Source organism: Mus musculus, chromosome 16 (genome assembly GCF_000001635.26).
Source record: "Mus musculus strain C57BL/6J chromosome 16, GRCm38.p6 C57BL/6J".
NCBI classification, from domain to species: Eukaryota; Metazoa; Chordata; class Mammalia; order Rodentia; family Muridae; genus Mus; species Mus musculus.
In genome coordinates this window covers 4,955,588-4,980,332 of record NC_000082.6, presented here as the reverse complement: position 1 = coordinate 4,980,332, position 24,745 = coordinate 4,955,588, and the positions used below count along the sequence as shown (strand labels likewise).

Sequence of the window (24,745 nt, the reverse complement as noted above, 5' to 3'; positions counted from 1 at the left end):
TGTCTGAAGACAGTGATGGTGTATTCACAAACATAAAATAAAAATATTTTAAAAATCAGGCTGTAGGCAAACCTTAAAAAAAAAAAGGTGTGTAGCACCATGCCCAGTGTTAAGGCTGTGCATGGATTTGAGGGCCTCTGCAGTGCCCTCTGGTGGCACTTATACTATGAGGCTTGTGTAGCTGTCCCGAGCCTGCTGCACAGCCAGCACCCTCTCCTTTCAGCCACTCTAAAAGGGCAATGTGGGGCTTGTTCAGGAGTCAGTGGAGAATTGGGGGAGTTTGAGGTTCCCTTTGCAGACTCAGAGCTGCTCTGTAGAGCTCATGCCCCTGAGGAAGCTGGGGGTTGAGCAACTGTTCCTGAGGTGGGGAACCCAGGCTGCCTTATCCTCTCCTTCAAGCCTCACTGACCTGTAAGGTGAACTGCTGTGGTCAGCCCACACCCATGCTTGGGGGAAGTGGCTGAGTACTGAAGTAGACACCTTGTTAGTAGTTAATGAAATCATGAGAGTTTTTGAAGCTGTGGAGTTCTGGGATGTTCGATCCAGGTAGTATGTCTGTTACACATGACTAAATACGTGTTTAAAAAACATGTTATGTGTATGTATGTGCAGGAGGTGTGCGCCACCATGTCTATTTGGAGGCTGGCTTGTTGGTTGTCTCCATGGACTCACAGGTCTCAGGCAGCAGACACAGGTTCCCAGAATTAGCAGCTAGTGCCTTCCCTGCTGAGCCCTCTCCCTGGCCCAGGGTGTCATTCTGACATGTGTTCTGCTTCTGCTCTGCTCTTTCACCGCCACGCATGACCCAGGCTTATTGTTTATTCTTTAATAGCCATTGTCATGACCCTTTGTATGGTGTGATTCTTCTCTCTAGGACCAGCCTCGAGGCCTTTTGGGGTGCACATGGAAACAGCAGAGACCCAGACCCCCTCTGCCCATGCAGCCCAGGTCTAGGTTCATGTCCCTGCTGGTGGCATAGGGAGCGGACTAATAGGCATTTGCCATTTCTTGGGTTCTCATGCGGAGCCTGTCTTCCCTCCGTGTTCACTGGGCCTCTGCTTCTTTCTGTTTGGAATCCTGTCTCTACCTCATGGTCTTGTTCCTAATGAGGAAACCTGAGAGTTTTGGGTACCAGGTGTGTATCGTGATGGCACTGCACCCGGTCCTATGAAGTGACCCTCAGTTTTATAACCCCCAAGACCCCACCTTTAGAATCGTTTGTACTTGCTTTCTTGGCCTCTTTGATCTCCTGTATGATCTTCTGAGGCAATGATGGACATTGCCCAAGTGGAGATCTGGCTTTGGACTGATCTGCTTGCCCACTACCACCCTGCAGCTTTCCTGAAAGCCAGTGATTCCTAGGCGCAGCTGAAACTGCAGTAGAGTTTATTTTCTGTCACTGTGAGTCATTCTCAGCAAGCTTTCTGACATTATGAGCTGGGAAAGTGTGGCTTGGGAACAGTGGATGCCTTTGCTCTTGACAGTTAAGTGGATGAAGTGAAGGCTGCTGGGCAGAGGGAGGAGTCATGCTGCCCTGGAGTTCAAGCATGGGACCTCAGCACGTGGGCAGGGCAGGCTGGAGTCCGTGTACAGGGAGGCTACCTGTGGTCTTGGCAGAGGCCCAACTTGCATGTGGCTTCTAAAGGACATGTCTTGGGATTGGAACTATGGTAGCATCCCCTGTGGGTTTGTGGACAGGATTATGTGGGCTTAATGCTGCCTACCAGTGACCTGCCATAGGACCTGATCTTTGTGTGGCTCAAAGCCTGACACAGATTCTTGCTTATCTTTAGCAGCCGGGCAGCTGGCAGTAGCACCACCCCTCCATCCAAATGCTAAAACATGTTAGATACCAAGCACCCTCCCACACCACCCACACCCTGCCTCCATAGTGGTTTCTCTGCTCTTTCATGGAGCAGCCTGGAGCAGACTTGAGAGATGAGGTGGCAGGAAACCAAAGGGGCTCAGACAGCAGGTACAAAATAGTCCTAAAGATGGAGTCTGCGGGGTGTTGGTGGTGGGGCCAGGCTTGCAAAGTAACAGGTGGAGGAAGCTCAGGTGTCCCGTGAGGACCAGGACTTGGCCGATCACACAGCTGTTACTGGGTACCCAGGAAGGGAGACTGGGTACCACTGCATTTCACACAGTGTTAGAACTCCCAGGAAGTATGGTATTCCATTCAGACCAGCAAAGATTGGTGCCGCCTTTGATTTGGAGTGGCCTGAAACCTATGTGTGCTTTTGTGTCTCGGTTAAAAAGAGAGAGAAAGCAAATTTCTGGTTTTGCTCCCTTTCCATCAGATCTGTATGTATGTACTCGGGTACATGAAATGCCAGGAATCCAGGAACCTGGTGAAATTTTCTATAGGAAACTATAAATGTGTTTAAATATGGGATCGGGAGAGGCCCCGGATGCAGTTGTCAACACCACAACAAAGGTTTAACTATGCTTGAGCTGGCTGCGTGGGGTCTAGACTGAGGGTCCCAGCCCCTGAGGTCCAGGCTGTTAGAAACAGGATACTGGAGAGACCGCCAGGGCTGCGTGGTAGAAAGTCTGCCACCCAATCTGCTTCTCAGGTCTTTTACCTGAGTTGCCTATAGCTGCCCCAACCCAGGGAGCAGCTGTGTCCCAAGAGGGTCCCCTAGATCTAGGGCATTCTGCTTCTCGGCCCAGGGTTTTATGTGCTTCTTTCTACGAGTTTGTGATCCGGCTGTATCTTCTGAGGCCTGAGTCTTTTGGCTTCCAGGACTGTCACTGGCAGAGCGCTGGGGTGGAACAGCCCCCTTCCGAAACGCCCTCAGCTGCTGAAGAAGCTGACTCTTCCCAGTACAGTACCTGTGACAGAAAATAAGCAGCCTAAGTCCTGTCACCTGATGTCCAGAGCTCCCAACACTGAAACAGGAATGTCTTAGCAGCTTCAGTTTCCAAAGCAAGGGCAGTGTCTGAGCACCGCTGCAGTCTGTCTGGGAAGGATGTGAGATGACATGCCTTGTGGCTTCTCCTCTTGGTAACGGGTATTGCCCTGGATAGTTTTATGACAACTTGTTACACGCTAGAGTCATCCAAAAGAGGGGAACCTTAACTAAGAAAAAGTCTCAGTAAAATCCAGCTGTAAGGCGTTTCCTTAGTGACTGACGGGGAGGGCCCAGCCCATGGGAAGCACACGGTCAGCAGCACCTCTATGGCCTCTGCATCAGCTCCTGTTTGAGTTCCTGCCCTCACTGCTTTTTGATTTTGTTTTTGAAGACAAGGTTCTCTCTGTAGACCAGGCTGGCCTGTAATTCACAGGACCTGCCTGCTTCTGTTTTCCGGGGATGTTCACAGTTTACATCTGAGGTCTGTACATCATCTACAGCCTGGGCACTAACAGTCCCAGTGCTGTGGCAGCTTGGACCCGTATTTCTCATTCACCATGGTCTGGGCCCACAGGTATGTCCCTGATTGGATGCTGCTCTTTAACTAACTAGAACTTTTCACTTTTGGCTAACCTCTGGCCCTACACTTCTGCTGGGACCAGCGGCAGAGGCAATCAAACTGGGAAGCTGTTTTCAGAAGATGGAGCAAGCTGCCAGGGTGGGGAGCTGGGTAGAGCAAGCCTGGCCATACAGGCTTCCCCTATGACACGCTATAAAACACAATGATAGCCGCTCGCACCACACTAGATGCTAGCTTACATGTGTAGGGGCCCAGTGTACAGTAAGGGAGAGATTCTAAGTTACCTTTGTTCCCAGGAAGATGTCGCCTGTGCTGAGCCTGCTGACTCCACTTCCTCCTCCTCACTGTCAGAGGAGCTATGCTCAGAGCTGGGAAGAAAAAAAAAAAAAAAAGGATTTGTAGGATGCTCTCCAGCTTCCTTGCCAGGCCTGCCTCTCACCTAGGGACCTCCCTGGGAATTCAAGAGGGGTGATAGCCAGTCAAAGCTAAGGAGGCACTGGGCTTCCTGCCATGCACTGACAGGAAGGTACAACGTGCTCAACCCAGATGAGCTCTGCCTTCTGTTCCCCTTTCCCACCTGCAGGCACAGTTCCTAGCACTGTTTGTACCTCTCCTGAGACTGGTGTTCTGGTGGTTCTGATGGTTCTGTCTGCCGCAGGTCCATGAAGATGGTGGGGGGTTCTGTCTTCAGCCTCCTACTCTCTGCTGGTTTCTGGATTTGCTCAGTTTGAAAGCCAGGCTCTGCTGAAGCATTTCTGCAATGGGAGGGCAGGGCGGCCCTTCTATGTGATTCCCTGCCACCTGATGGCTGGTCGCATCACAGTGCTCATAGCGGCTACTGACCATGTCTCTGTTGGGTGCTGGTGGGCACCTGCAACCCATGTGTGCTCACAGCCACCATCAGGACAGGCCAGTACTACCCTATAGAATTAGGCAAGTCTGACATGCTACACATCAGCTAGGCTGGTAGACAGGCCTGTCATCCCAAGTGCCTGGGAAAATGAGGCAGGAGGATGGAAAGCTTAAGGCCCGGGCAACTTAGCAAGACTTTATACATATATTTTGTTTGTTTGTTTTTCAAGACATAGTTTCTCTGTGTAGCCCTGGCTTCTCTGGAACTTGCTCTGAAGACCAGGCTAGCCTTTAACTCATAGACATCCACCTGCATCTGCCTCCCAAGCGCTGGGATTAAAGGTGTGCACCATTACCATCCAGTTTATACATGTTTATACAGTTTAAAGTGTATGTGAGTATTTGCTTGCATATATCTCTATACAGTATTTATATGCCTGGTACTCATGGAGGCCAGGTAGGGCACCAGGTTCACAGAACTGCAGTTGCAAGCAGTGTGAGTCACTATGTGAGTGCTGAAAATCAAGCCTGTGTCCCCTAGAAGAACAATCAGTGCCCCAACTACTGGGCCATCTCTTTGGCCTTCTAGAAAGACTATAAAAAGTAAAAAGAGGCTAGAGAGCTGGGCGTGGTGGCGCACACCTTTAGTCCCAGCACTTGGGAGGCAGAGGCAGGTGGATTTCTGAGTTCACGGCCAGCCTGGTCTACAGAGTGAGTTCCAGGACAGCCAGGGCTACACAGAGAAACCCTGTCTCAAAAAACCAAAAAAAAAAAAAAAAAAAAAAAAAAAAAAAAAAAGAGGCTAAAGAGATAGCTTAGCTGCAGTTAAGAGCATTGACTGCTCTTCCAGACTTCTGGAGGTCCTAAGTTCAATTCCCAACAACCACATGGTGGCTCACAAACATCTGTAATGGGATTTGATGCCCTCTTCTGGTGTGTCTGAAGACAGCTACAGTGCACTCATATACAATGAATAAATTAATCTAAAAAAAAAAAGTAAAAAGTAAAAAGAAGGCTGGGGTTTGTGGGGTGGTGCACACCTTTAGTCCCAGCAGTTAGGAGGTGAGGCAGGGGGATCTCTGTGAGTTCAAGGCTAGCCTGGTCTGCAGAACAAGTTCTAGAACAGCCAAAGAAACCCTGTCTTGAAAAACAAAAACAAACAAAAAACCCAACAACAAAAGAGTGGAAAGAAGGCTCGTGAGGCTTGCGGCACAGTGGTAGAGCCAAGCAGGTGTGAGGCTGAGCTCACTCCTCTAGCATAAACCTCCATCTGCTCTGTTCAGTTGGGGGCCACTTAGCACAGGTGGCTGTTTATGCAGTCAAGCTAGTCATGCCCAGTAGATCCATATAATTAAAGTCTGCAGCCCAGTAGCCGCATTTCTGGTGCTTAGTAATCACATGGAGCTGGTGGATTTCATACTGGAAAGCACAGGCCTCGCCATGTCTGCTCCTTCTGCTTGCCAGGCAGAACTTCCGACTACTTCACAGAAAAGGCTCCCAGACTCCTAACAGCAGTGGAAGAAGTGTGTGGGAAAGGCAGGCCTTGGGGGACCCATTTCCACCTCTGCCACCCCCAGCATCACTCTGTCTTTCCATGTCTAGGACAGGTTGCTGCCCACATCCCTTCTATCCTCCTATGCCATCCTGTTCCCACTGGTCACGCAGATAGTGAAGACAAAGTACCTTTAGCATTAGGAACAAGACACAGCTTTGCCATTGATGGATTGAGAAAGGCACGGCAATCTGAACCTCTGCTTTACCATGAAGAAAACAGAAAATGCAGCATTTGCCTAAATAGGCCCAACTAGCATGGCCCAGAGGCAGGTCGGCTCTAAGGAAATGGCTGTGGCTGCTGGGAAGTCTCACCTAATTCCGGCGACCTGTTCTTGTGTGTCTTGGAGCTTGTCAGCAGATACTTTCCAGGTAGGGTTGCAGACTCTGGACTGAGTGGCACACAGGAGGGCCAGCTGTTCCAGGAGCATGTCCTGGGAGGGTCCAGAGCTGTGTCCTGGGGATTGCCAGGAGAGGGGCTGCTGAGCTCAGGTCTGCCTCTCTGAGGCTGAGCTTCAGGCTCCAATGTGCCCACCCCAGCTTGTCCTGAGGCTTCCAGCTCCACTTGGCAAACAGCTTTCAAAATGTAGCAAGCAGGCTTATCATATAGATTGACTGATTGTGTGTGTGTGTGTGTGTGTGTGTGTGTGTGTGTGTGTACACTTGGGAATGAACCCAGCACCTGTGCATTGATACCAAGCACTCTGTCTCTAGGCTACTCCCTCTCAGACATCTATCTATCTATCTATCTATCCTTTCTTTTTCTTTTCTTCTTCTTCTTTTTTTTTTTTTTTGAAACAGGGTTTCTCTGTGTAGCCCTGGGACTTGCTCTGTAGCTCAGGCTGCCCTCAAACTCACAGAGAAAAGCCTGGCTCTGTGCACCACCTGAGTGCACCACCACTACCCTGCTCATACTACATCTTTCTGTGAATACAGTTTGTTAGTGAGCTGAGGGCACTCTATGAGGAGCTTGATTTAGCTAGACCCCTACTGAATATGGGCTGTTTCCAAGTTTTCAAAGATTTAAAGTACATAGCCGTGAGTATCCTTGGGTATGTGTTTACAAGAAATTTTCCAAATGAAATAGCTTGGTTGGTAGAAGTAGCAATCTCACCACTTAGAAGGTAGAAGCAAGAAGATCAGGAGTTCATAGCCAGTTTCAGGTGTAGAGTAAGTTTGAGTTGCCGGGCGTGGTGGCGCACACCTTTAATCCCAGCACTCAGGAGGCAGAGGTAGGCGGATTTCTGAGTTCGAGGCCAGCTTGGTCTACAAAGTGAGTTCCAGGACAGCCAGGGATATACAAGAGAAACCCTGTCTCAAAAAAAAAAAAAAAAAAAAAAAAAAAAGAAAGAAAAAGAATAAGTTTGAGTCAGCCTGGGCTATATGTCTCAAGTAAGCTAAATAAAACTAAATAAAAAGGAATGGCTTGACTAAAGAGCCATGAACATTTAAAAACAGACTAGTTCCTGCCACAGCAGCCTCCACTGAGGGTGTCCTTGCAGAGGACTGCTTTGTCCTATCATGAAGCTCTGCTGGCACAGCACTTGCTCATTAGTGGCAGACCTTTGAAGTCTTCAACAGGATTGTCAAGCGCTCCAGGCCAGCCTGGGTTACAGTGTGAGACCCTGTCTCAAAACCAAAAGACACAGTGGTGATATATGTCTTTCACATCAGCACTCAGAAAGCAGAGGCAGGCGGATCTTTGTGAGTTCAACACATCAAATTCCAGGTCTGTCTGGGCTAAACAGTGAGATCTCATCTCAAACATAAAATAGAGCTAGGGCTGGAGAGATGGCTCAGTGATTAAAAGCACGTGCTGCTCTTGCTGAGTACCTGGCCTCAATCCTAAGCACGCATATGGTAGCTCACAACTATATGGAACTCCAGTTCCAGGAGATCAGCTGCCCTCTTCTGGACATGCACAGACACATATATATGTATGCTTCATATACATACATGCATACAAGAAAAAATAATATTAAACTTTAAAAAATGTCTTGTTTCAAACAGTCTATGAGCTTTGGCTGGAATAGGCCCTGACTTTGCTCTTCAGCTCAGATGTGCTTGCACCTGCTGTTGGGGGCCTGTGCGGCTCGGCTGGCAGAACGTGAGGAGCTTCTGCCTTTTACAGAGCTGCCCACAGCAAGGCTACAAGGACAGGAGAGTATGATGTCCTCTGCCTTCATTTTCAAGTAAAATGAGAGAGCCAGGAGTGTGAAAGCTGCCTGAGGGGAGAGAGGCAGGTTGTGCTTTCCCTCAGGAGAGAAAGGGGGAAGGAAGAAAAGAAGCTGGAGGAAGGAAAGTGGTGAGCCACCGGGCAGGGCAATTTTGAAGGCCTGACCACGCCTGGCAGGTCAGGCAGCTACATGTATGGTGAACGAGTGAAGTCTTTGTAAGACCCGTTGAAATGTGTGCTGAGGGTAGTAAGGGGCAGCTGGCCCCTGCCCATCTCGTAGCCCTGTCCCTGAGGCTTGGAAGGAGGTGCTTGTGTGGACTGGCTTGGGCTTCAGGGTTGAACGTCAAACCTTGGTCTTGGCAGCGGTCAGCTAACCACCATGCACTTCTGGATGCACTGTTGCCCTGGCTGTCTTGTCGGCCTGGCAGACTCTGAAGGATGTAATCCAAGTCCCAGCTTTCAAGTTGCTGAAATGATAACACTGATTACAGGGCTGCAGGAAGTCCTGCAGCCCCACCCCCCCTTCGCATCAGCTGCAGCTAGTGGAGGGTGTCATCATCCATTGTAGTGAGGGGGCAAACAGGAAATAGTTTAGCTTAGAGCCCCACCCCCAATTTGGTTTTAGATTGTCCACACCCCCATTATAACAATACATTTGGCAGTGTAGTTCCTTCACTTGCATGTACTACATAGACAAACTCTTCAAACATTGTACCTAGCAACCTAAGTTCCTTGACACCCCTGCCCTACATCAAACTACAGGAATTCCCATCTCTCTGGATGACTGTACAAATCTTTGCCTTCAACTCCCTAACAATCAAATTTAGACAATTTCTATTCAAACGTGTTCCCAATGTATCTAGGTATGAAGAAGAGAAGGAGCTATCTTGCCTGAACTAATTTTGAGTGTTAAGGCCATAAGGAAAAAACTGTGTCTCTAATAACCTTTTACGGAGACCCTCCTATTTACTGTAATTTTGTGCCTGTGTATAACTAGGCATTCAGGTGATAAAATCTGATGCATTGTGGGAAAGGAACATGTGCAGTAGGAAAAAAATCAATCAAAATATAGAACCATACAATTTATGCCCTTATAGCCAGCCCCACTTCCTTTAGACTGCATAAAATGAAGACGTGGGGGGGGGAGGGTTTGGGGGACTTTTGGGGTAGCATTGGAAATGTAAATGAAGAAAATACCTAATTAAAAAAATGGAAAAAAGTTTTAAATAGACGAAATACAAAAAAAAAAAAAAAAAAAAAGAAGCCCTTGACAATGCACAGCTTTTACCTGCTGTTATTGAGCTCCAATAAAGTCATCCTGCTTCAAAAGATGCCTTGCACATCTATGTGAGCCTTCGCTTTCAGCTCCTTGGATAAGCGGCCAACAACCTGGAAGACCCAGCCCAGACTCCAACCACCATAACGTTAGAGTGGTGTTTGGAGTTTGGGTTCAGCTAGCAAATGAATGTCCTTTCTGTTGTGACTGATTGCACACTAAGTGAGTCCTTTAATGTCAGACCTACATTTCTTGATACCTCCTTCCTTAAGTGGCTTTTATTGGGGGGGGGTCAATACTTTGGGGCACAAAGATGGCTAACCTAGAGGAAGCTCCATTTTTTTTCCCCAGACATGATCTCATTATAGCCCAGGCTCATCTAGAACTATGTAGCCAAGGATGACCTTGAATGTCTGATCCTTCAACCTTTCCCTCTCGAGCTCTGGACTTACACGTGTACACCCATTTTGTGCATGCAAGGTAAGTACCCTACCACCGAGGCACATCTTACACTTTCCCTCCATGTAATTGTGTGTGTGTGTGTGTGTGTGTGTGTGTGTGACAGGGTTTCTTTGTGTAGTCTTGGTTGTTCTGGTACTTGCTCCATAGACCAGGCTGGCCTCAAACTCAAAAGATCCGCCTGTCTCTGCCTCCCTATACTCAGATCACCATGTAATTTTTAAACTGTCTTGGTTCATATCAATTTAAGATGTCTGAAAAGTTTTGCAACTTTAAGAACCTGGTGGTTTGCCGGGCGTGGTGGCACACGCCTTTAATCCCAGCACTCTGGAGGCAGAGGCAGGCAGGTTTCTGAGTTTGAGGCCAGCCTGGTCTACAGAGTGAGTTCCAGGACAGCCAGGACTATACAGAGAAACCCTGTCTTGAAAAACCAAAAAAAAAAAAAAAAAAAAAAAAAGAAAGAAAGAAAGAAAAGAAAAGAAAAAGAACCTGGTGGTTCAAGCAGTGCTTAGACTGGAGAGCCTGGTCCGAATGGCTTTGCAGGCATTGGTATGACAGAGGGAGGAGGCAAGGGACCTACGATGCATGCCTATGTGAGACCTTTCAAACTCCTACAGCCCTATAGGTGAGGAAGAACTAAAGGCGTGAGGGTGAACAGAATGGAATTGTTGGTTTATGTAAACAGCAATGAAGAATTCACGCATATCTGTGTGCTGCACTCTGTACACTGTTAAAGTGATGCAGGGGTGAGGTGCATGGTCTTCCCATGCCAGGCTGGACCATCTTCCAACATCTACATAGCTGACCATGGTACTCTTCTCTTTGAAAACAGGGCTAGTAGGACGGGTTTCTTTCTTGTCCCGTAGATAGGGTTACCTCATAGATTGCAGCTGTGCTTGCCACAGGCTGCCTACGCACCACCATAATGAGGAAGAGCTCAGCCATGGAGGAAGCCTGCTGTGGTCTATAGATCTGCTTTCCCAGTGGCCCTCACACCCCTTCCTCTGCTGCAGTGTCTCAACAGGATGGCCTCTCCTGTTCCCAGCCTGTCTTCCTGCCAGTGCACGCTAATATACACTGTGACTGGACAGCTCTTCCTGGCAGGTGACAGATGCCCACTGAGGACCTCCCTTCTGTAGCACTGCTTGTCTTAGCATGACTGACAGTCAGCATTCACACTTGGGTCATTTCTGTGTTCTCTAAAGAAGGCTGGAGTTGGCTTCTCTTGCTATGGCCACTAATTCACCCTGAGGGTGAGCTCCATGCCAGTCTATCCCACACTGTCACAGGAGCAGCCTTAGGTCCTGAGCAGCTGCTTCCCTGCTCAGCAATGTGGCAAGAATGTGCCCACGCAGTGGGGATGGACCTGAGGGCAGGCTAGGCCATGCAGACACCTACCTTGAGGGAGAGAACTGGCCATCCTTCCTGAGACTGCTCCAAGGTTGCTTCTTGCTGGGGTCCTACCTCTGCAGCCTGGCTTTGGTCACCACAGGCTGGGCTCTGAGCAGCCTGGGTCACTTTCTGAAGGATCTCTCTCTCTTTTTCCTCCTATCCCTGCGGAGGGCTCTGCGCTTCGCAGAATTTCTACAGTCAGTATCTGAGGGCTCTGTCTCCAGCTCTCCTGCTGAAGGAAAGGTGGCTTCTTCTCCCTGGGAACACCATGGAGGACTCAGGGATCCTCTGGGGTTAGACAGGCTTCTAAGGTTTCCTTCCAGCCAGCTGTGCGCCTCCTCAGCATCCACAAGGACTGGGCTGCTCTTGACACAGCAGGACCAGCCAGGGTCTCTTCTTTCCTGATGGGCCAAGTCCTTTGATCTTACCATCCATTCACTTCTGGGTTCTGTGGCTAATCTCCCAGGAATCAGAAGTGGCTAGAGAAGAAACGGCACCTTCTATGAACACCTGCAGACATACTTTTGGGGAAGTGTACATGCATGATTAACTTTGAGAGTCGGTTCTCTTCTTCTCTGTGGGTCCCAGGGATGGAACTCAGGCTGTTAGGCTAAGCAGCAAGTACCTTTTCCTACCAAGCCATTTCATGGGCCCCATTTTGACCTTTTTTTTTTCTTTTTCTTTTTTCAAGACAGGTTCTTACTATATATAGCTCTAGATGTACTGGAAGTAGACCAGGCTAGCCTCGAACTCACAGAGATCTGTCTGCCTGTCTCCTGAGTGTCGGGATTAAAGGCATGCACCACCATTGCCAGGTCTCACTTTGACCCTTGAGTTCAGCAGTCTGTCAAGTCATATAGTCATTGCCACTATCTCCTAAACTGTTCCACTCCCCATCACTTCTCTCCCAGAGGAGGTGGAAATCCTTACAGAAAGGAAGAAAACATCTCATAAAAATCGTGTTGCTGGGTGGTGGAGGCTCATGCCTTTAATCCCAGCACTTGGGAAGCAGAGAGGCAGGTGGATCTCAGAGTTCAAGGCCAGCCTGGTCTACAGAATGAGTAGAACATTCAGAACAGAGAAACTCTATCTCTAAAAACCAAACCAAACAAACCAAAAAAGTGACCTAAAGTGGCCAGAGCCCCAGCTGGCCTCCCAGATCCTCCTGCGGAGTGTAAGGGGTGTTGTCTACACTTGCTCCTCTGAGGGCTGGCCTTCAGGCAATGGAGATGGTGGAGACGGGTCCGGAGAGCCTCTTCAGCCCTCACAGATCCAGCTTGCTTCAATGATGTTAAGATTAACTGAGCAGAGACAGGTTACCCAGAGCTGAGTGGGTCCTGGAGCCCAGCTTAGCCTTTAAAATGGGTTTTGGATTCTACAGTGTTTTCATTGGGAAGTATGTTTCACCACAGCAACGTCAACAAGTGTTAATAGGTCTGACAGGATGGGGTTGCCAAGGATAAAATGCCTCAGGTGGGATCAGTAGATAGCAACCATTCTCATCATCAAGCCACTGATGTGAATATCTATCTACCTACCTACCTACCTACCTACCTACCTACCTACCTACCTACCAGCTTTTCTGAGACAGGGTTTCTCTGTTTCAGCTAGCCCTCGCTGTCCTTAAATTCAGAGATCTGTCTGCCTTTGTCTTCTGAGTGCTGTGATTAAAGCATGTAGCACCACCTCCAGTATTAGTCGTAATTGTACATATATATGTACGTGTGTTTATGTGTACCATGTGTGTGCTGGAGCCTACAGAGGCCAAAAGATGGGGGCCTGATCTGTTAGAATTGGAGTGAAAAGTGGTTGTAAGCTACCATGTAGTTCTGGAAACCAAACCTGGGTCTTCTGCAAGAGCAGCAAGCTCTCTTAATTATTGAATCATCCTGTCCAGCCCCTGCCTTTAACTTCTGATGCTCCTGCCTCAGTTTCCAAGTAGCTCATATTACATGCCTGTTCCACCAGCTCTGGATGATTGCTTGAGTTTACATAGAGGTCTTGGTCTCTCCCAGGGATGTGGGGCAGAGAGATGATTATAGCTATGGTATTGGTAGTTCCTGCAACTAGGCGCCTAGAGCTTGTGTTGTGGCCTTTCCTGTTTGTTTCCCAATTCTCCCTGATCTCCTACTAGGGTAGCATTAAGCACCACTGTGCAGGTATTTGTGGAACAAACCCCTTCTTTTCCTTGCTGGATCACTTAGTAGCTGAACATAAGTTCAGCTATGAATTAGCTAGGTTATGGAGAGACACTTGAGACATGCAGCTCTGACAATGGCCAGACAATATAAAATGTCTTGGTAGAAAACAACACAGATCAGGGTGGGAAATCAGAGAGAAAATCAAATGTGCTCCTAGTTCTGAGGGAGGGCGTGCTCATGTGCTACATACCCGATGGCCAGGCTGTCCTTGTGGGAGGAAGAGAGGCAAAACCAGTGGTTTAACCATTCCACTGCTCGTGGAATCCTTATGAGACTTGGGACGACCTCCCTCCCCTCCCCTCCAGAGTTCCCAAGGCCAGTGTCCTACAGACCTCAGGTGAAGGACTCCTCCCTGCAGTAACCCAGGTCCCTGACTCATCGACACCAACAGGGTCTTCAGCCAGCTCCTCAGTCAGGTCTGGAATCAGGACGGGCTCGTTCCGCTGAAAGATGAAGAGCTCTTCTTCCTCACAGTCAGACTGCAGAGAGACCAGGGCACTTTAGAGGAAAAGGCAGTCATACTTTGCACATCCTGCCCAGGAGCAGGTCTGGAAAGATCAGTTCTCGACAAAGGGCCTTGTTCTGTGCTGCTTTCTGCTGCCAATTTGAAAACAGGCTTGGCAGCATACCTCCTGTTGGTGAGATGTGGGCTTCGTTTTTCACAGGCCATATGCAAGCCTTGCACACAACGGATGCTGCATTAATTAGACAATGGATGTGCTGTGTTAATGCACACAACAGATGCTGCATTAATGCATACAATGGACACTGCATTAAAGCCAGCACTGAACAACGGTAGTGAAGAGGCACAAACTAGTCACCTTGCTTCTAGAATCCTTGCTCTTCACTTGAAATGTCCTGTGCCAACCTATGTGCTGAGCGTCTGACCAGTGGATCACAATGGATCCCTCTCACATGTATAAATGGCCACTGATACTGTCAGTGACCCCCCGGCTCACCTCAAGTGGCAGAATCCCTCCCAGACCATACCATGTGGCCTTGGCAAGGTTATCACTCTCAGAGCTTGGAGCTGGACCCGACCGGACCCAACAGAGTTGAGAGCAGTCCAACAGCAGGGTGGGAAGTCCAGGGCTTTGGTACCGAGTCCACCTGGGAGTTAGGACCACAGGAGGAGTGGCCTTGGAGATACAGAGCACTAATATCCACACTCAAGAGTTCTGGCAAACCCAGAGAGAAGCCTGGAAGAAGTGGATACCCAGAAGTAATCCCAGACACTGATGAGTGAAAATAAAGTCCATAGACCAAAGTGGGGTCTGTAGAGGAGTGCCCGAAGCTGTCCTTGCCCAGGCTGGCAGTTAATATCCAGGAGAAAGCTCTTGCTCACCAGGGACGAGTCTGAATCCAGAGATGGAAGCTGGTTTTTGGCAGCCTCAAGGATGGCATCCCAGGGAGAAACTGGCAAGGACATCACTGCTTTGTCTTTGGATGTCATGGGGGCCAGGACTCAAAGGACACCGTCTGTCATCATCAAGGAGTCCTGTGGAGCACACAAGGTGAGGTGGCAGTGTCTGGGTGTTCAAGGAGAAACTAGCATTGGTAGCCTTCCCAAAGCCTTGATCAGCTGTAGATGAAAATGCACCCGCAAAAATTCTAGTTTCTACCCATTTCCTTCTGGTTCTGCAAACTTATGTCACTTGGTAGCAGGACTGTATGTGTGGGTATGTGCAGTCATGAGTGCACAAGATGGTGGTGTCCTCTACTGCTCTCATAGAGGATCACAATTCAGTTTCCAAAACCACAACTACTTGCAACTTTAACCTCAGGGAGAGCCCGTCTCTGGCGTCCACTCGTATCTGCACTGGAGTACACATACCCACCTTCACACCCATACACATAATTAAAATACAAACTAATTCATTAATATAATTAAAAATAATCTTTAGAATTAGAGGTTTAAGATCCATTATTCAAGAGATTTTTTTTTTTAGTCATCACTCAAATGAGTCTCTATAATCCAGTCGCTGGCTCAGCTCCACCTTTTATATCTCACCCTAAAGAAAACACGTTCAGTCCTCAGGGGCAGAGGGACTTTAGGATTGTGGGTGAAGGCCTAGCAAGCGGACCAAGCAGATCAGCTAACGGTGCCAAACCAGAGCTGCGTCAGAGGAGTGAGTGGGGTCTTAGGGCATTTGAGCAAGGACGGGTGCTTGGCTGTCCTGAATTGGGAACCACAGGTGGAGACGCTTTTGGTATACGCACCAAAAGATGTTTCCTACCAGGGGCTTTGGCGGTAGGACACAGAATCACCGAAGTGAAGGGGGCCGCCCAGGACTGATCGTCCTTTAGGTGTGCAAGGCGGGGAGGGTTGAAGGAAGGCTTGACCCGCAGAGGAAAGAGCATGGAGGAGCTCAGAAGACCGAGCGGCTCAGTGTTTCTCCTCAAAGCCAGTTGGCCCCGCCTCGCCCCGCCCCGCGCCAGGCGTCGTTGTCAAGGGAACTGGAAGGCAGCGGGACGAGGCAGTCCGTGCTAGAGCCGAGGGGAGGGTCTCATTCCCTGCCACCCGCAGCCAGGACCCACCCATCGTCGCGTGGGTTTCCGCGGTCTCCCACTTGCCTCAGCCGCTCCGCCCGCCCACTTGCCTTGTCCCCGTGCTGAGTACGGCCACCCACGGCGGCCTGGCGACTCGCCGCCTGCCTCTCTGCCTCAGGATTGGCTCCCGAGCGAATGGGCCGGTATCTGCCATCTCATGGGCTGCTGTGGCGTGTCAATAACAGAACGTCCGTCACCTTCCCGGGATGCTCTGCGCCGTGCGAGGATTACTTCCGGGGTGGGCCGGGCGCAGGGCTGTCGGCCGGTGAGGGGCGAGCCGCTGTCGCTGGAGGGTGGCCCGGGAACCTGAGGCCTTGCAAGGTAGGCCGGGCCGCGGCAGGGCCCTCTGAGAGGTGGGGCCCAAGGCGCCCTGAGTCTGCTCGGGTGGGCAGCCCTGGCGTTTGCCTGTCGCAGGGTTTGGGGACACGGGCCCGCCGCCGTGGTGCTAAACTAAGGGGTCACGCGAGGTGTCGGCCAGACTGCTGAGCCACACGGGAGCCTGCGGTCGTGCATAGTCGCCGGGACCGCTAGGGTCGGAACTGCGTCGTACATTTGGGCTGCAGGGGCTCCCTCGAGGCCTTCATGGATCTCTTGGAGGAATGACAGTTGCCTCCAGAATAGAATTTTTTTTAAAACTAAGATTTAAGAATTTTAAGAATAACTTATCAGGGCTGCAACTGAAATTCTGAGAGAGAGAGGTGCAGAAGACATAGAAACTTTTATTTTACTTGAATCGATTTTTTGGGGGTGTTGGTTTTTTGAGATTGTGGGCGTGTCTCACTGTGTAGACCAGGCTGGCCACAGACTCACTGAGATCTACCTCCCAGATGCTGAGATTAAAGGCCGGTGCCACTACGCTGGCGGGTTGGATGTTTTTAGTGTAAGCATCTAATGTTACCCAGGTTGTCCTTGAACTCAAAGGCGGTCCTATTGTCTCAGCCCCCCAAGAGCTGGAGTTGCAGGTGTGAGTTCTTCCAGGGTTCTGCTAATCCGCCTATGGTTTCCAGTTTGGGGAAGCACGTGTCCATTCTGTTGGTTCAGACTAGGTTAGGTGCTACTTGAGCGCAGGCCTTGCAGCAGGAGAAGCTGGTGTTTCCAGGATACAGGCCTTGTTTTCACCTTACCAGCCCACACACATCACTCATCGTGAGACTGGCAAACTGTTGTATGTTGTCCTTTTTATAACTTTTAAAAGTAAACTTATGTCCTTGCAAGTTGTGTATATATAGTGCTTATCACTGAGATAGATCCTCAACAATCTTTCTACTTTTTAAAAACATATTTGTTTTAATCTAAGTACACTGTAGTTGTCTGGTGATTGTGAGCCATGTGGTTGCTGGGATTTGAACTCAGGACCTTCAGAAGAGCAGTCAGTGCTCTTGACTGCTGAGCCATCTCTCCAGCCCATCTTTCTACTTTTAAAATATTTTAGTCTCACTAAGTTGCCCAGGCAGGCTTGGGATTTGACTCTTCTGCCTCGTCTGGAAGTTGTGCTGCCAGGCCCAGCTTTCACCAACACAGGATAATGCTAGAGTGTTTAAGGGCCTCGAGGGAATTAGTACCTTCTGGGTCATACTTCCTTCGGGCTTCCTTCTGGGTTCACCAGAACTCTTGAGTATGGATATTGTGGTGCTCTGTATCCTTGAGGCCACTCCTGTGGTGGTCTTGACCCCGAGATGGGACCCAGGTGGGTTCAGTGCCAAAGCCCGGGTCTTCCCACCCTGCTGTTCTACTCTTGACTCTGTTGGGTCAGGTTAGGGTCAGTTCCAACCTCAGCGTAATAACCTTGCCAGAGCACTGCGATATTGTCCCGGAAGGACTCAGCCACTTAAAGTGGCTTGGGATCACTGAGGTGGCCCCCACCAATGCTTAGTACCAGTGACCATTTATCTACGTATGTGGCACAGGCCTTTAATCTCAGCAAAGACAAGTGTATCTGTGCCATCAAGTTTAGTCTGGCCTACACATTGAGTTCTAAGTCATCCAGGGCTACACAGTGGGACCTTGTCTCAAAACAAAACAGTGGCCATTGCACAGGTAAGAGCAGAAAGTGAAACTGAGGCTCTACTCACTGTAAACTGCCGTTATCTCTTCTCCCTTCACCTCCGACCCCCACAGACTTTGCCTTGGTAGGGCTCGGACTCGTGGCTGAAGGCCTTATGCAGAGGGGCACCTGACCTCTCTCAGAACTCTTCCTGTCCTGTACTAGCTTCCTATTGCTCCCAGACTTAAGAATCTGTTAGAAGATAAATGGCTAGGCTTTGGTTTGAGTAGGATTACCCAGAAGAAAGGACTCCTAACCATACACCTGTCATCCTGTGTTCATCTGTTATACATAAAAGGGTTGCATAGCTGGATTCCTGCTCAAGTAACATCAGGATTGCATTCTGCAGTCTGCTAGGGTTTTCTTTTCCCCTGTCCTACTCGTCCTTTCTCTCCTCTTCCCCTCCCCCCCTTTCTTTTTTGAGACAAATTCTATGTTCCCAGCTGTTTTGTTGTTGTTTTACCTTGTTGTTTTCCTTTCTGAGAGAGGGTTTCACTCTTGTAGTCCTGGAACTCTCTCTAGACCAGGTTGGTCTCGAACTCACAATCCTGTCTCCATCTCCCCAAGTGCCATAATTAAGTCAGGCATCACTATATATAGCCTTCCATGTGATTTGTGGAGATGCAAATGCACTGCATTCCTGGTCTTTATGGTTTTTTTTTTAACCTTAACTTTTTTTTTCAAAGATTTATTTATTATATGTAAGTACATTTTAGCTGTGTTCAGAAGATGCCCCAGAAGAGGGCATCAGATCTCATTATGGATGGTTGTGAGCCACCATGTGGTTGCTGGGATTTGAACTCAGGACCTTCGGAAGAGCACTTGGTGCTCTTAACCGCTGAGCCATCTCTCCAGCCCCTAACATTTTTTTTTAAATTATGTATATGTGTGTTTCTGTATGGACATGTGCATGTGAGTGTATTGAATCCCCTGGCGGCAGCTGTGAGTTGTGTCATATGGATGCTGGAAATTGAACTCGGGTCCTCTGTAAGAGTTGTACACTCTCTTAACTGCTAAGCCATCTCTCCTGCCCTGGTTTGTTTTAGAAGACTTAAAATGATATGTATGCATGTATCTGGGGGCGGAGTGGGTCGTATGTTCACACATGAATGCAGATCTTCAAACTGGAGGGAGTGTTGGGTCCTCTGGCGCTGTAGTTATAGGAAGTTGTAAGCCACTGAACATAGGTGCAAGGAACTGAACTTGGGTCCTCTGTAAGAGCAATACAAACTCCTAACCCCTGAGCCATCTTTCTGGGCCTCACCCTTGCTTTTATTGAGAGAGGATCTCTGTGTAGGTATGCTGGCCTAAACTTGTTATGTCATCCAGGCTGACCTTAAATTCATGATCTTCCTGCCTCTCTTCCACTTTCCCAGTGCTGGGATTACAGAGGTATGCCACTACACCCAGCTTCTGTGCATCTGTAGCAGCAACCCTTTAGACATACATGTCCATTAATGGGGAACTAGGACCTGGAGAAGCTAGACACAGCTAAATTTTGCTGTACACCCAAATTCAGCAAATAGCGCTAAATAATCCAACTCGCACTGTTTTACTAGCAGTGGAAAGGTCATCTGGCTCCTGGAGAATCTGATGTAGAACCTGTGGTATGAAGCAGGTGCAGCATCACAGTTAATGGCTCCACAGATGTTCTCGTCTTCTGTCTGGCCTCAAACTGCCAGCAGCTGGGTGATGTTAGGAGGAAGTAAGTCACCCTTAGTGGCTTCATTTTCTTAGGAATCTGAGGTGATAGCCTGCCGTTGGTAGGAGTGTTTCCTCTTTGGAACAGACAGGGAAGAAGAACTAACCCCTGGGCCTCCCTCTGCAGCTATGTCTGAGCTCAGCGATGAAGCCAGCGAGCCGGAGCTCCTGAAGCGCAGCCTGTCCATGTGGCACGGGCTTGGTGCCCAGGGCAGCCCAGAGGAGCTGGATGTCCCCTTGGATCTTCACACAGCTGCCTCCATTGGCCAGCATGAGGTGGTGAAGGAGTGTGTGCAGCGGTAAGAGGGCCTGGGGTGCATCCCTTCACCTCATGTTCTAATGAGCATTTCAGTGGCTTCAGTTCCCAACAGGCTGCAGTCTTGCAGAGCTCAAGGTCTTTAATACATATCAAGTAGGCTCGCCTGCTTGTTGCAGATGTCCTTGATGGCTCGTGTTTAACTCCTAGAGAAAAGGCTCCTTTGATTCTGAGGAGAAGAAGCTGCCTAGAACATGATATAAACACTAACTTGTAGTGTATTTGAACCAGAACCATTTGGGGGTTTCCTCTGACTGCAGAAAGCCCCAGAGAAAACAATAGTAAGGATGGATAGCAGCACTCTGGCCCTGTGACTACAGGCTCACTGTGGTTCTTGAGCACAGAGGTGAAAGGGTGGCCTCCTAGCCTCACTGCCCACCCACCTGCCACCTTTACCAATATGCAGATGTGTATTTAGTTCCACAGCCTGTCTGTTATTCCATGTAGTCTGAAGGTGCTGCTTAAGAAGGGTCTCTTTACTTTCTTGTGTTCCACTCCACTCTATACTTAGGTTTGCCAGTGATCATTTAGTATCTTGGTGAGATGATGTCTCCCAGACCTTTCTGTGCCTTCTTAATTCCTGATGAGCCAGAGGAAAGCCTCATAAAGCCCTAGGTCTCTGGTTGCACATCAGAGCCATGTGTCAGCCTTGGCCAGTAGAGTATGAGTGCTCTCAGTCTAGAGCAGTCTGCAGGATTCCTTTACCTAGCGGCCTCAGAGATGTGCAGCTAGGTGTGTAGTTAGCACATGTCCTCACAGGATCCCAAGACTCTTGCTGTAAATCTTTGGAGTCTCAAGTTCTTACATGTTGAGTGTTCTGTTTAAAAGAACATGATCTCAGAGCAGCCCAGAGAGGGGAAGATGGAAGAGATCTGTGTTCTCACTGGAGGTGGCCCAGTTGAGAGGCAGGCTTGCTCACAGAAGCCCAGGCTGGGCCAAGGGATACCGGAAGTCTCAAGAATAGAGGCTGAAAGATGGTGTGTGTTAGTTTTGCTGATGTACTTGCTACTGTTCACTTTGTAGAATTGCCACTCATGTGTGCCAGGTCATTCCGGTGACTCCAGAAGTAGCTACATGTAGCTCTCCAGGCAGGTCTTCAGGCCGTTCCAGATTCCAGAGTCGGCTTGACCTGCTAGTGTGTGGGAAATAGCTGCCTGGATCAGCTTAGTATGGATCCCACAAGAGGCACTGATCATACAACAGATTCCACACTGGGGATAAGAACTGGGAGGGGGAAGGCCTGGGCATTAAACACACCTTCTTTGGAGTAGGCAGTGGGTGTTATTCTAGAATGGGACTACCATCCCTGAGCCAGTCTGAGAGCCCCTCTCCTCTGCTTTTCTCAGTAAAAGTACACTTCCAGAATTATAACGGAAAGCACTTAGGAAATAGGGTACTCTGGTGACAGTTTTTTCTATACGGTGAAGTGACAAAGGGAAAGTCGTGGCAAGGGTGTCATCCTCAGTTCCTCTCTCTTTCCTTGGCCACTCTTCATAGCTCTGAAGGCAGATAGGGTATTAATTTGGTGCCTGGTGGTTAAGGTGCCTGGTGTCTCAGCCTCATTCCCACTAATAAAGTAGGCCAGTCAGTCTTTTCTGTGATAGGTCCTTTGTGCTGTAGGGTGTTTAACCAGCTAGGTAGACTTAATCTACTATGTGGCGACAGCTAGCTACTTCTTGGCTGTTGTAACTGGGGAGAAATGGCAAGAATTTTTCTAACTCCCCTGCTTGATCATGGTGGATATCACTGTAGATACAAAAAAAGATTGGTAGATGAGAGCATTAAATTAAAATAGACGGTTATGTCAGTCACTTTTCCTTTTTTTTTTTCTTCCTTTTCTTTGTTTGTTGTTTGCTTGCTTGTTTCTTTCTCTTTTTTAAAATTTATTTATTAGTCTGTAACCACAGCCCATGGAATGCTTTTTGTATTCAGGGTGGCTCTTCCCACATCAATTAACCCAATCTAGAAAATTCCTCAGACCTGTGCAAAGGTATGTTTCTTAGTTGATTCCAGACCCTGTCAAGTTGACAGTCATGATTAACCATCACAAGAGTGTAAGACAGAGGGTGGAAACACTTACCTGGGGATGAATGGAGGCAAGTGACTCCTACTTTCTGGAAGGGCAGCTTGTCCTACCAGGCCCGGCACCAGGCTCTCTGATGAAGCCACATGTGAGATGCTGGGTATATCTAGCATAACTTGTGTTTGTTTAGGGGAGAGTTAGATTTGAATAAGAAGAATGGTGGTGGTTGGACAGCGCTGATGTATGCCTCCTACATTGGACACGATACCATTGTTCACTTGCTGCTTGAGGCAGGCGTGAGTGTGAATGTGCCAACCCCGGAAGGACAGACTCCACTGATGCTGGCCTCCAGCTGTGGCAACGAAAGCATTGCCTACTTTCTGCTCCAGGTGAGCTATGAGTGGGCCCAAAAACCCGGGTGCTCACTGGTTGCCTTGACAGGATATGAGGTGCTGCAGGCCACAGTGTGCATATATGTGTGTGTAATGACTTAAAATTTGTCGAACTGAAGGCCTAGTGGATGCCTCCCAAGCACCCACCCAGATTACATTCTCTGGAGACCTGGGGCATAACCCTCACTCTATTCTCTTGAAGCAAGGTGCAGAGCTTGAGATGAAAGACATCCATGGCTGGACTGCACTCTTCCACTGTACCAGTGCCGGCCACCAACAGATGGTCAAATTTCTTCTGGAGAGTGGAGCCAATGCCAACGTGAGGTGATTGTTGCAGCCAAATGTTCATAGGGGTGGGCTGGGCTTCTGAGATCAGATAGATGGTTAGCAGAGAGGAGTTAGGCAATGAGCAAACCAAGCCGAGATCCCTAGATGCAGAGCAGGGCTGCAGGCTCAGGCCCAGGCTCTCATGCACTCAGAACTGCTGGGGTGCTGAAATGGGGGGCTGGGCAGTTCAGTTGGTAAGGTGCTTGCTTCACAAGCATGAAGACCTGAGCTTGATCCCCAGGGACAGGTAAAAAGGTTGTCGTGGTTATCTATGCTTGGGACCACAGGGCTGGTAGGAAGAATAGGCAGATGCCAGCCCAGTCACTTAGTCCAATCGGTGACCCCTAAGTCCTAGTAAGAGAGCATCTCAATAGAAAAAGGTAGAGGATTCCCAAGAAGCACCACTACTTCCAGCTTCTGCCTCACACACACACAAGGACACTAAAGGGCTGAGGTGGGAGCCGTCAGCCAGGCCACGTGAGCTTTACTAATGCTTGTGGTTCATTAGCAGTCCCAAGACCAAGCTTTACTGCCTTCCCTCTCAAAGCCACTCCCTCCTCATTCTAATCCCCACGTTAACCATGTTCAAAAGAGCAGCTTCTGCCGGGCATGGTGGAGCATACCCTTAATCCCAGCACCCAGGGGGCAAAGATGGATCTCTGAGGCCAGCCTGGTAGACCCTATCTCAAAAACGTACTAACTGAACAAGCTAACATTAAGAGCAGCTACTGTTTCTTTACTGCTCACAGATGGTTATGTCTCTTCCCTCCTACCCACATCTCATCTTCTGGGTTCAGCAGTCCATGAACTGTTTCTCATAAGCCCATCTGTGTTCTCAAAAACCCCTTCGCTGTTCCCCATTCCCTGCAGAAATAGAAGCCAGGAGTCATGTTAAGCCTGCCTCTCAACCGTTGTAAGAAACAGTCTTCACATCTCAACATCTCTCAAGTCAGAATATAGCTTAAAATCATTAGACAAGGGAATTTTAATTAGTAGCATTTTTTTTTTTCTTTTTTAGAGTCATTCAGAATTATATTATGTCTCCCAGCGTGGGTACCAAGAACCAGAGTTTGCCATGCCAGCATCAGGTGGGGGCACAGTTGGTACTTGCTTTGAAGAGGATGGTTACATAATATGTATCAGACTACAGTAACTACATCTTTTTTTTTAAATACTTATTTATTATATGTAAGTGCACTGTAGCTGTCTTCAGGCACTCCAGACGAGGGCATCCAATCTCATTACAGATGGTTGTGAGCCACCGTGTGGTTGCTGGGATTTGAACTCAGGACCTTCAGAAGAGCAGTCAGTGCTTCTGACCGCTGAGCCATCTCTCCAGCCCCAGTAACTACATCTTATGCAAGTCATGATAGACACTGAGGAGATGGTTTAGTGGGCAGAAGTACAAGCCTGACAGTTGTAAGTGTAGGGTGCAGTCATGCAAGTGTCTGTAGTCCAAGCACACACAGGAAGTGGGAGGGCAGAGACTGAATCTCCACAAATTAACAGGGATACCCAGTAGTCAAGAAACCATGACTCCAGCAAGGTGGAAAGGCAAAGATCAGCACCCCAGCACTTCTAAGTGCACGAGAGCCTGGGCCTGCGCCTGCAGCCCTGCTCTGCATCTAGGGGTCTTGGCTTGGTTTGTTCATTGCCTAACTCCTCTCTGCTAACCATCTATCTGATCTGATCTTGCAGGGAGCCTGTATATGGATACACTCCTTTGATGGAAGCAGCTGCCTCTGGCCATGAGATAATTGTGCAGTATTTTCTGAATCACGTAAGTGACTATTTACTACCTTATAATTTAGTCACAGCAAGGGAATCATTGATGAAGCTATAAACTCTCACTGGGGTTTCTTTTACATAGAAACCTATATAGTTAGCATACTGTATGTATGCACATGTATGCATGTGGAATAGAGGACTGTAGGAGTCTGTTTTTTGGGAACTGAGCTCAGATCACCATAGGCTTGATGGCAGGCGCCTTTACCCACTGAGCTATCTCGCTCACCCTGTAGGCAGTACATTTTCTCTGATACTCGTACAG

The 24,745-nt window shown here is 48.8% G+C and overlaps 1 protein-coding gene and 1 non-coding gene across 19 annotated transcripts in view; one reads left to right on the top strand and one right to left on the bottom strand.

The window, feature by feature from the left end:
• Nucleotides 1-1,369: 1,369 nt before the first annotated feature.
• 4930451G09Rik (RIKEN cDNA 4930451G09 gene) lies at nt 1,370-16,045 on the bottom strand. Its single transcript, NR_073370.2, has 9 exons — nt 15,943-16,045; nt 14,688-14,840; nt 13,675-13,821; nt 11,148-11,620; nt 8,364-8,481; nt 6,154-6,295; nt 4,044-4,190; nt 3,720-3,803; nt 1,370-2,835 (listed from the first exon to the last, which is right to left on the bottom strand). It is a non-coding gene; the product is annotated as an RIKEN cDNA 4930451G09 gene, transcript variant 1 (non-coding) (transcript).
• Nucleotides 14,796-24,745, top strand: part of Anks3 (ankyrin repeat and sterile alpha motif domain containing 3) — a 24,123-nt gene continuing 14,173 nt past the window's right edge. For 5 of the 18 annotated variants that reach the window (XR_003951838.1, XR_003951841.1, XR_003951840.1 and 2 more), the window contains exons 1-5: nt 16,096-16,213; nt 19,765-19,936; nt 22,167-22,365; nt 22,571-22,692; nt 24,394-24,475. Coding sequence is in view for 14 of the 18 variants with exons in the window: in NM_028301.4 (NP_082577.2) it covers nt 19,767-19,936; nt 22,167-22,365; nt 22,571-22,692; nt 24,394-24,475 (573 nt within the window). In the remaining 4 variants the exon portion in view is untranslated. Of the gene's footprint in view, nt 16,214-19,764; nt 19,937-22,166; nt 22,366-22,570; nt 22,693-23,713; nt 23,784-24,393; nt 24,476-24,745 lie in introns of all 18 variants that reach the window. The other 13 variants (XM_030249290.1, XM_006522611.4, XM_030249287.1 and 10 more) reach the window with 8 other exon arrangements.